This window comes from Triturus cristatus, chromosome 4_2, assembly GCF_964204655.1.
Source record: "Triturus cristatus chromosome 4_2, aTriCri1.1, whole genome shotgun sequence".
Lineage (NCBI taxonomy): Eukaryota > Metazoa > Chordata > Amphibia > Caudata > Salamandridae > Triturus > Triturus cristatus.
Window position 1 is genome coordinate 835,516,268 of NC_140586.1, and position 12,013 is coordinate 835,528,280.

The following is a 12,013-nucleotide window of genomic DNA, read 5'->3' on the forward strand; positions in this document are numbered from 1 at the left end:
TGGTCTTGGATAATAAAGTGAAAATAAGACTCTGCAGTAGCTTTAACATGGAAGGCGTTAATTGGCCTATGTTTTCACCAAAGGTGTCCAAAACAATGTATAGAAGAATGAAGAGAATCCCTTTCAGGGGTTACCTAAGTTTGAGAAGGTTTACGAGCAGGCTTAACGAATGATGAGGAGCAAGACCGTCAATAGAAAGAGAGTAAATCTAAAAGAAGATTGAATTTTCGGTCAAGAGGAGGTTGTAGGGAAGTGCTCCAGTGAGGGAAGAGTGTAAAGAATAGAAAAACTTAGATAATCAATAGAAAGATTCAGTACATCACTTGGAAAAAAAACGTGGTGGGACCAATGAAATGTGTGGCAGTAGGAGGCGAAGGGAAGCAGTACAATGAACTGACAAGCGATCAGGAAGGAAGGCTCCGGCCAACCAAAATATGGGTTGTGGGGAGTTGGAATGAGAGGCCAAAAGATTCATCTGGGGCACGCAGTGAAAAATAGATTGATAGGAAAGGTGAATGCTAAAATCTGCAGGAAACAGAGAAATACAGAGGATAAAATAGTCTATGACATAAAAAAATATGGTAAGAGGACCTAAAGGTCAGTAAATTATTAGAAAAGACTGTGTGTGAGGCATGCAAAAAACAAAATCAATCAAAAGATGCATAGTTGGAAATGAAATGGTTGAAGAGTGGAATTCAGTGAGGTTGAAAAAGAACAGCTTCACCACCCTGAAGAGGAACACTAGTAGTGTAGGAAAGCTGATGCTTCACCCTCTCTGCCGTCTCTCTCTCTCTCTCTCTCTCTCTCGGTAAATATTGCTGCATCTTCATTTTCACTCACCTCTCCAAACTGATTTTACACTCCAGCGTCCTTCCTCCCGCTTCACTCAGTTCATCTCTTGCAAACTCTCCCATTAGCTCCTCCGACCAGATCCCTTCATCCATCCTATCTTAAACAGCCGGTCCTTCATGCAGTATATTCTACGGAGGCATCTGAATTGCATCAGACAGTAGTGGGCCGAGTTGCGAACCACCCATGTGGACATAAGAGCATCCCTTTTTAATTCCATCGCGGGAGGTATGGAGATCCCCTGTACTTGGCTGGGGCGGAGATAGTACCTATTTTTAAAAAGGGCTCTCCTCTTCTCCCAGCCAACTACAGGCCGATCAGCCTCATAGATGTTCCCCAAAAACTATTCTCTAGCCTCCTCCTGGACCACCTTTTAGACTGGATGGAGGAAAATGAAATCCTTAGCCCCCTCCAGGCTGGCTTCAGGAAAAACACGTCCACCATGGATCAGATTTTCCGCCTAGTTCTCCTCTACTGGAAAACTGTGAGGATCGAGGGGGGGGAGGCTTTACATGGTGTTCGTGTACCTGAGGTCAGCCTTTGACCTGGTCCCCCGCAAGAAATTATGGGAGGTCCTAAAGGAGCTGGGTGTCCCTACCCATCTGTTACACGCCATAATTAGACTTCATGACAACAACTTTGCTCAGGTTAGGTGTGGGAGGGATGGAGCGCTGTCATCTAGGTTTCCAGTCCTTAGAGGGGTAAGACAGGGTTGCGTTTTGGCGCCAACCCTGTTTTGCCTCTATGTTAACAGTGTCATATCTCATCTTGACAATGTTGGGGACAATGACGCTCCCTTTTTGGCGGGCCGGACGGTACCGGCCATCATGTTTGCGGACGATACCCTCCTGCTCTCAAAATCCCCGATGGGGATTCAACGGATTCTAGATGGATTTGGTCTTTTCTGTAGACAATATGGTCTAGAGATCAATACAGAGAAGACCAAGTTCATGATATTTAAACCCTCACCCAAAACCAGACCTAACCCATCACTGAGTTCAGTAAGACTGGAGAGGGTAAAAACTTTCCAGTACTTGGGGGTAACCCTACATGAGAACCCCAAATAGCAAGATGTCGGCTTAAGTTGTCCCAATTGTCTGGGGGAATTCTGAAGGTTGTAAACACTTCTACTTTTAAACCTATCAGTCCGGCAGTAGAGGTGTACAAAACCCAAGCTAAAGCGGCCGCATCTTATGGTGGTGAGCTATGGGGGTATAAAGCAGGGGCAGAACTTGTCACTGTAGAAAATAATTTCCTCAGACGTCTCCTGGCCCTTCCTCTGGCACACCCCTGTTCCCCTTAAGATTGGATATGGGTCTTCCCTCTATAGGAGAGGATTTGGAACTAATGCCATTAAGATTTTGGCACAGGCTCTGGTCCACTGGCGAGCTTGTACACTATAGGCAAGAGCTCATCCATGTAATGAACTTGAACCAGTGTGATAGAATCCCGTGGTTGGCCTTTATAAAGAAAGAACTGTATCGGTTGAGACTCCCTGAGCTATGGGAGCTCCCTGAACAAGGCTGCCAAAGGGTCCCTCGAAAAAGACTTGTGGAGATATACAAGGAGAAAAGTCTAGCTTCTCTGGTCTCTGCATCCAACAATGGTATTCTAACTGATCGATTCCTGGATTCCAAAAATTCCTATCATTTTGAAAGTTTTATGGACATTATTTTCCCCATTTTAGCAAGAAAATTGTTCATTCAATGGAGGTTAGGCACTTTGCCTATTAAAACTTTTACCTGCAAATGGACAAAGAGGGATGATAAAATCTGTCCAGGGTGTAGTAATCATGATGAGGAGGAAATCCATGTACTGTTCTTCTGCCCAGCTTACAACAGACCAAGGAAATATTGGCTAGCGCCACTATGCAGAAACCTGGGTATAAGGAGCCACTTGTACTCGTACAGAATATTGAAAACAAGTACCCTCCCCCATATAGTTTTTGCAGTTGCCAAATTCATAATGGCCATGTGGCAGATAAGGAGAAAATTACTAAAAGACTGAATATTGATGATATGAACTGTAATTCCCTCCTGTGATTAGAACCCCCATGCAAATGAATTTTTACGATTTTTATGGAATGGTCTTAATACAAGTGGATGTTTTTATGTTGAATTACACTATTTTATTGTATCTTTTATGGCCTAATAGGCCGAAATAAAGAAAGAAAGAAAGAAAGAAAGCATCCCTCCAGTCTTCTGATAATCCTCTTACATTGAGCTTACAGGCCCTACGCAATGAGGGGGAGGAGTCCAGTATGTTAATCAGTAAGGATGTATAGAATTCCTCCATCTCGTTGGGATTCCTCAAGTAAGGTGTAATGGCATAACATAAGAGAGAGAGGAAAAAATCTGTGCTTTGTGGATAGCAAAGTTTTTATGCAGTTCCAAGCAGAGAATGAATATCGTTCGGGCAAAGACATCTTTCAGTTGCAATGTTAAGCATAGAGTAATATAACCATAAGTGATATGTACATTTGTTAAGCAGACTGAAATAACATAATTATTATACATATTTATACAAATAAAAACATACGACTTCTTCTCGTATAATGTATTTAAACATTATATGCCAGCCTGATCGTTGGAAAATCTGAAGCTCACCCCTTTTCCCCCAAATGTTGCTCACCAAGCTACGCCCCTGGATGTGTCACCTATGGTTTTTTATCTTGTATGGTGGGATTTTGAGGCAAGGTGCCGATCTGGAGCAAAGGTTCCATTGTTGAGTGTATTTGGTGATTTTATTCCTGATTAAAAGTGGCCCTGTTCCATGTATTGCTTTGTGGGCTCTCACGGTAGGAGAAATGTGGGCTTGTGACTTTATATGAAAGAGTAGTCTGGCAGCAGAGTTCTGAATCTGTTGTAGTTTTTTTTATAGTTGATAGAGATGATCTGTGGTTGAGGCCATTGGCATAATGAAGTTTAGACATGACAAGAGGGATAGTAGTCTGGACCTTGTGTGGAAATCCCAGGTGAAGGTAGATATGTCACAAATGTTTCATACCAATGAAGCCTCATCTTGCTAATTGATAGCTTGGAGTCCATGGTCATTCCGAGGTTTCGTACTTCCTTAGATACTTTAGGTGGTTTCCCAGATCATCAGGCCAGGCATCGATGAGCTGAAATTCATTGATAATTGCCGGTAATGACTTCACATAGATGTTGATAAGCATGGGTGAGATGATAGAGCCTTGAGGGATCCCCGCTCTTGTGAAGTACAGTTTAGATGAGAAAGTGGAAGAATGGGTGACATTTGTTCTGTCTTGAAGGTGGGATGTGATCCATTCGAGAGCAGTCCCTTCCAAGCCGGCTTCGTAGAGTCTTTGTATTATAGTGTCATGGTCAACCGTGTCAAAGGCAGCTGAGAGGTCCAAGAGAGGTGGTACAGCAACCCTGTTGCGGTCTACGGTGTTCTTGAGGTCATCTCAGATGGCAATGAGGGCAGATTATGTGCCTCTTCCTGGACAGAATCCTGTTTGGAAGTCGGAAAGTATGGAGTTATCTTTGATGAATTGTGACATCTGGGCTAATGCTGCTCTTTCTCTCAGTTTGGCTAGGAAAGGTCCATTTGTAATTGGTCTGTAGTTGTTACGTCAAGTGGGTCCAGGTTAGTTTTCTTTTATAATGGGCATATGCATGCCTTTGTTTTTGGTCTTCTGGAAAGAGACCCATAGTTAAGGAACTATTGATGATTCTTCCTACTGGTGCGGCTGCAGAGGTAGTTAGAAGAATGTTCTTGAAAGTTTGTGGTGGACAAAGGTCAGTCAGCTGCCAGCAGGCCTTCTTGCTTTGACCAGATCCATAAATTAATTTTGTGATATTGGTTTGAAGGAATGCAGAGGCAGGGTTAGCCTACTCTTGGAGGGGTTTTAGGAAAGGGGTTGGTGCTGGTGTTTTTCCTTTGCTTTAAATAGGAGTCCAATGTGTCTACTTTTATTGTGTAATGATTTGCCAGTTTGCCCTTGAATTTTTGAGTAATGGGATGAGTTCCTTCTATGCATTTAGGTTTACGAAATTCAGTGAGAATATTGTAAAATTCTTTATTTGCACATGTTGCATTTCGAATTCTGTCGGAATAGTAGCTTTTTTTTAGCATTTTTGATTGCTGACTTGTATAACCTGTTAAGTATATTTAGGTGAAGTTTGTCTTGATTGCTGTTTGTTTTGATCCAGGTGTGTTGCAGCTTTCTAATTTGCTGTTTTATCTCTTTTAGTTCAGTATTTTTCCAAGGTGCCTGTTTTCTTTTGTCCTGTTTTATTGTTCTGAGTGGTATTAGGATATCAAAAACTTCATGTAGCCATTCATATAGTTTTTGAACGGAGTTTATCGTGTCTAGATCTGTGCTGAATGTTAGTTGTGTTTATAGGTGTTCAAAATTTAGTTTTTTCTGCCGTCGATAGGTGGATGCAAGTAAGGTGATTTTAGGTGTGTTGCTTTTTGGTGTTTTATGTTGGAAAGCTAGTGGTCTGACCATGAGACTGTAGTCATTGTTTGAAAGATATCTAGCTCTGGGTTTGCAAACATGGCATCTAGGATGTGCCCAGCAATGTGTGTGCGTTTGCAGACTATCTGATGTATGTTCAGTGTGTCTAGTTCAATGGTGTTGGTTTTTGGATGGGGCATATTGGGTTTGTCAAACCAAATGTTTAGGTCACCAAGAATGCTTAGGTTGGAGTGTTATCAGGTTTAAAACTGCATCTAAAAGTGTGTCTGGGAATGTTCCATTGCTAGGTGGAGGTCTGTAAAGGAGAAGGAAGTTACCGGAGGAAGATGGTGTAGGGTTGCATCTGGTGAAGAGGGTCTCACAACCTTGTATGGAGACGTTGTCAGATGTATTGTTTGCGTGAAGATAATAGTTAGTCCACCTCCTCTTTTGCCAATACGTTTTTTTGTGATAGTTTGATAGCCTAGAGGAACGGCCTCATGCAACACTGCAGCCATATCATCTCCCAACCATGATTCAGTTATGAAGAGTAAGTCATGTTGTGTGTCAGTGAGTAGGTCGTAGATGTAATGCTTGTTTTAACAGAGTGATCAAGCATTTATTAGTAGGCAGTTTAGAGATTGTGCTTTGGTGATGGGGGCATGGGTGTAAGGATTGTTTGGCTGCGTGTTTGCGGTAAAAAAGAGGAGGAGGGTGTCGGTGGATGAAATGGAGGGCTGAGGTGTGTGAATTGTGCAAAAGCATCCTAAAAGCAGAAGAGTACAAAGTGTTTTTGCTTTCAATTTTCACCTCTGCGATTTACTCTCAATACACTCCTCATTGCACCCCCTCACATCTGTATATACTTGCGACTCTGTGTACCTTACGCCCCCCAGCTGTCCCATGGAGCTCATCTGGTACCTACCGGAAATGCTCCAAATCCAGATGTCAATGATGGGCCCACTTAATACATTCAACTAATTCTTGTCTGTGAGCTCCACTTTTTAAAGTGTGCGAATACTTGCGGGTAGATTTAAGGTTTGGTGCTTTAAGGATGCGTAGGTATATATACACTCTAAAAAGGTCAGATGAGACAAACTTTAAACGCAAGTTCAGGCCATTCGAGTCCGGTCAGATTACCCACATCCACTGTAAGGACACCGCTCCCACAACATGCATCAGGCATACTTTAGTCACGGTTCATTCATCCAATCATCCTGGGCCTCTCTGCCGTGTTCAACAACCTGAATCATCCTACCATGCTTGCAGCTGTGGTGCCCTCCGCAAGTACTAGCCAGATGTTTTCATCCCACCTATCAAATCACTCCTTATGTCTTGGTACACATTCCCTGGCTAGTGCCCTATGGTGTAGATCTCCCCTTTGGCTCCATCTTGGCGCCTCTCTGCTTTTCTCTGCTACATAATGGTTCACTTTGATATCATTGCCTCTTTTGGCTTTTTGTTTCATCCCTACAGCGATGACGTACAACCCTTTTCTCTTTACCATCTGGAACTTCTAGCTGCCGAACTTGAATTTCTGATTGCCAAAGAGTCCCTTTACACCAGCTGGCCTTGAGGTCACTAATGTCAGATTCCTCAGAATTCCTGTTGATCTGTTTCCCTGTAGCCTCCACATTGTCAGATGGATTGCCATGCTCAGAATGGTCCCACTTATGACCGACACAGCTCCATCAGCCAGGCTCTGTTCACTGGACATTGGAAAGGCCCACCCTCACTTCCCTTTCCGGGCAGCCAAATCCTGCTTTGACGCCTTCATAATGAGTTAACGAGGATAGCCTCCTTGTCTGACTCCCACAGTATTCCTTGGATTTACAATCAGTTTTCCGTGTGATAACACTCTAATTTCCCCTGGTCCACACCCAAAATCTCACTTTCGACATCCAGTCCAGTGTCTACCAAACTCAGGGCACAGTACCAACAACACGCTCTGGTGTTAAGGCGCTTCACAACACCTCCCCTACCTACCTCTCCCAAGCCTCTCTTATGACGCTCATCCATTAACATTGCCCTTTTTAGTCTTTTGGTAAAAAATCTGTTCCCTCCCAATAGTGAACCGAAGGCAACGCCCTCCGCCTGTGTTCGGCTCGTATAGCTGACCTCATCGGCTAGAAGACCAGCATCTTTGCTAATATGTGCCAGTTCTATTGATAATGTGCTCCCAAATTCTACTTCTAGCTCAGAGGTCTTGAAATGATACCACTTCCAGGGCATGTGATGTCACTTCCGCTACTCAGATACATTTTCCTGACACTATTCCATGCGTATTACAAAGCATCTTGCTTTCATCTGTGGTGGTGAGACTCTCACTATGGGTTGCTCCAACTCTACACCTGCACAGAACTGTCAAACCTCTTTATTGCAAAATAATTCTACCCAAGTCCTCACAGTAGCTCCATAACCCTTGTGTTTGTCTTGCAGGCTGCTGTGACATACGGACAGGACGACATGAAGAAGCGGTGCCTGACTTTTATTGAAGGTGCCACTCAAGTAAGTGTAGATCACGGCTCGTGCATGCTTCCATATTTGTATCCACCCTGGCGGGGATGCGGCTGTGAAATCCATAAAGAACTGTAACCATCTCTCTCAATGGAGCCTCAACCAATCTGTTTTGGGAAATAGAAATACTCTTCGTACTGCTGGAGGTGCGATTCTACCCAATGTTTGAGCTCCAGGGACACATTCTCTATATCTAGGGGAAAAACTTACCACCAACAAGGGCATGTGGAAATCAGAAGTACATACTTATGATGTGTGTGCCATTTTATCATCAGACTGCCGCACATGTCAGGCACACCAGTCGCGTCGCTCTGGGACAGTAAAAGTGTCACTCATTATTGGGACGTACCCCATATCTAGTCCATTTAGGACATCCCTTGAAGTAGGCCGTGTAGGGCTAGAAATGTGGTTGTAAGTAGCCTCAAGGCCAGACGTTGGACTTTCCTTACTCACTGACTAGCCTTATTCATTAATTCTGTCATCTTGATGAATAATAAAACTTAAGGAGAAGAGGGCGTTTGTTTGGAAATACTTGGAAGACACGTCAAGTTACCACATATGTGGCATCTGCTTTGAAGACAGAGCTAAAGGTCTCTCTCTCTCTCTCTCTCTCTCTCTCTCTCTCCCTCTCTCTCTCACTCTCCCTCTCTCTTCCTCTCCCTCTCCTTCTCCTTCTCCTTCTCCCTCTCCCTCTCTCCCTCTCCCCCTCCCCTTCTGACACTCATCTAATCCTCTTTTATCATTTTCCGATCAGTGCTGCTTTTAAATAAGCGCTAGTAAGTTATTTACCAGAATGTCTTCAGACGTTGCTACCCAGCTACCTCCTGTAGAATGGAGAAAACTCAACAAAAAATAACCAAAAAAAGGAACAGTAATTTTGTAGCCATCAAAATTGACTTCTGATGTTTGGAAACATCCAGAGTCAAATTGCGCTTTAACGAAAGCCTCTACTCAATGGAATTGATCCCCGGATAATATTAGAAATGTGTGCAACTGTCTGCCTGCGCTCACCATCCATGCTTCGCTCTGAACTGGATTCATTACAGATCTAAATGTGTTCATGATAACATTGAAAATAAAAGGAATGACCTTAAAATATCCTATCCGTGCAGTCTTATGCTGAGCTCTGGAGAAGCAAACTTTATCCAAACTGAAGGACAGCCCTGGTCCAGATGGAGCTGAATCATGCAGTCATGCAAGCCTTAAAGCCAATCCAACTTCATGGCCGACGTGTCTCTTCCGCAGCAGTGTGCGCAAAGAGCTAGATGATAGGCTCTGGCGTTTTGACTCATGAGCCTCCTTTGCTCAGGCTGTGGTAGTGGGCAAACCAAGCAAGCAGGTCTCAATCATCTTACTTGGGTCTTATCCACTGCTGGGTACCTGCCAACCTCCCTCTCCTGAGTTATCATAAATGTTCCCGTCCCTCAAATGTCCTGGTGAAAGGAGGAGTAATCCCACGCTGGTCCTGACGTGCCTGGCCTCGTCACCAGGCAGCCTTGCAACAAGTCATCAGTCCGGGTGTCCGATGACGCTTTAAGATCGTATAAGATCAGTATAGTAGCTTGTCTCTGGTCTAGGACTTGGACCAGACAACCTTGTAAATGGGGGAAGAGTTATCTCGGTCACTTCGATAGCTTGAAACCTTGATTCAAACAATCCCAGTTCTGAATATGTCTGAGCAATGCACGAAAAGGTGCGCTCGAATGAGCGCATGTTCAGATCTGCAGTAATCCCAAGATGGCACCATTTTGGGCTTACTCTGGAAGAGTGATGACTATGGACAGCAGGCCTACCGGCTGCTGTTGCCAACAGTCATCAGGTCTGACGCTTTGTACAGTCACAGGCTATGCCAACACGTTAACCCTGCTATGGGACCCATCGATCCGCTTCGCTTCCAGGCAGTGGTTTTGTGCCAAGGCTAGACTCATTTTTTTTATCGGAGAAACCGAGAGAGACCCCTTGTCTTTTGAAGGGAATGGGGTACAGCTTACACCTGAAAAAGCACAATCCCTATACTCTGACACAATGGTACCACACTTAAGACTCTAACACTCATTAATATAAAAAGACATTAAATGTTCATGGCATTTATTTAAAAAAGTATACATGCAATTCATAAAATCAATGATACCATTACATAAGCTTAAAAACACAAAACATAACAAATACAAATTGTCATATGATCCACAGAACTGTTATGAGCCCGCATAACAGGAAAAGATTATGAAGACAATACACTTTGTCATTAATTACGCAGCCTAACGGGTCATGTAACCGCTGTGGTTGGTGATATATATACACCGTTATATCTACTCGCAGTCAACCACAGTTCTCCCTTGGATTGCGTTATTTTTGATGCGTCGACGCGTTTCGATGGTTAGTCTTGTGATTCCATCTTTATCAAGACATGTAATAGGCTTTGGGTCCTCCTCTATTTTACAGGGACTGACTGAGTTTTTTTATTTGTCCTGACACTGGTACTTATTTTCGAAGCCGTGGGTACATGGCATATCACCTTCAATACTTCTCACCTTTTAGTGGAGTCGTGAATTTCAACCCAGGTGACGGAGGTCCAAGTTACTCCTCCTATATTCTTCGTCACCTTGGGGCCTCAACCCGTCGGCTTCGTACGTGGAAGTGTTTCTCAATTCGCTTCCCTCACTAGGCCTGTCCACCCTGACCACATTTCTTCTGCTGCCCTGCCTGCAACCCAGTGGCATGCATCCACTACCCACCATGGCGGTCTGCAGTCTTTGTATAAGTAGGCCTAAAAATGAATTATTTTTAGCCTTTTCTGTTAATTGAGTGTTGCATGCCAATGACTATGGAGGAGTTCAGCTCAGAGTGGATTTGCGGTACTTGCAGAACCCAGGACGGCTGATACCGCAACCCTTTTGTTTAATGTCTACATACAGCCATTACATCTCTTGCTTCAAGCACAGAGGAGCATCCTCACACAAACATGCAGACGACATGCGAGTAATTACGGTATAAGGAGGCGTGATCTATTGGTCATTATGGCAAATTCAATCCCAGTAGAGAATCATCCAAGAACTGTCTAAATAAGCCGAAATCTAATATATAACTGTGCCTTACTTTAATAAAAAAGTATCCATCTCACAGGTCTATCCAGCTTTCAAAACCCCTATAGACTGGACGCACAGACTTCGAAACCACTACAAAGCCTTGGAAATGGTTAAAACTGTGCCATACAAATACCTAAAACCTAACAACTGATCCTGCGATGATAGCTATGTTTTTCCAAGTTTCAAACCCTAGGTGCCCTCTTAAGATTCTGCATTATCAATGACTCTTTCGACCACCTTTGATATTTTTCATTGCATAAAACCTTATTTGACCACCGATCATCTAGCAGCTGTTCCACGTCCCATCATTGGTGCCAAGTGCGATGACCCCATTTCTCTACATACTGGTATTTCGCATCATGTTTTGCGCTGATTTGCGGTGGTGCCCCACCAGTCTGTGTGTGCTGTGACTATCTCGCACTTGTGCTGCGGATGGTGCATCTGCTATGAATATTATGTCTTTTCTATTCCGGGTATTCCCCTGATTGAGTTACATGTGCCAGTCAATCCATCTAAAAGTGAAAACTAGTTATTATTATTATTATTTATATGGCGCACAAATCATCCCCAAAGGGATCTCTCGGTGCCTTGGGAGGCAGGCTTCCAAGAAAAAGCGACTCAGTTGAATAACCAGGTTTTTAGGTGCTTCTTAAAAAGGATTAGCAAAAATGCTCCAAGTGCGATTTATATGACACACATATAGGTTATCTTATTGTTATGGTCAATTGTCGCTGAGAGCCCCTATCGTTTATCTAGTTGATAACTCACTGATATGATGTAGCAACAGTTGCTATCAAAACTTGTTACCCACTGTTGCTGCGTCATAAAGGGCGTCCAGGCAGCGGACGGGCTCTGCGCTTCTTGACTGCTTTTACTGAAAGCAGAAAGCACAGCTGCAGGAGTGGGAAGGAAAGCAGGGCAGGGGCTGGGATTTGGTCAAGGAGGGCAGGTAAGGGTTTTTTTTTACCTTTGTGACCGGGGTAAATAACAGAGGCCATGTTATGCGCGACTCCCCCGTTATTCCTCTTCCACTGCGTAGCAGTTGCAAGCAGGGGCAGACAATTTTGGTGGCCATACATATCATAAAATTATACATGGGTAAAAAGTGAGTTACGGGGATGTTTTACACCTGGGG

At 43.7% G+C, this 12,013-nt stretch overlaps 1 protein-coding gene across 3 annotated transcripts in view; it reads left to right on the forward strand.

Annotated features, from left to right (window-relative positions):
- BTBD19 (BTB domain containing 19) overlaps positions 1-12,013 on the forward strand; it is a 1,273,384-nt gene that overhangs the window by 1,104,582 nt on the left and 156,789 nt on the right. For all 3 annotated transcript variants that reach the window (XM_085602806.1, XM_085602805.1, XM_085602807.1), the window contains exon 5: positions 7,715-7,783. In XM_085602806.1, coding sequence (XP_085458932.1) covers positions 7,715-7,783 — 69 coding nt within the window. The remainder of the gene's footprint in view (positions 1-7,714; positions 7,784-12,013) is intronic.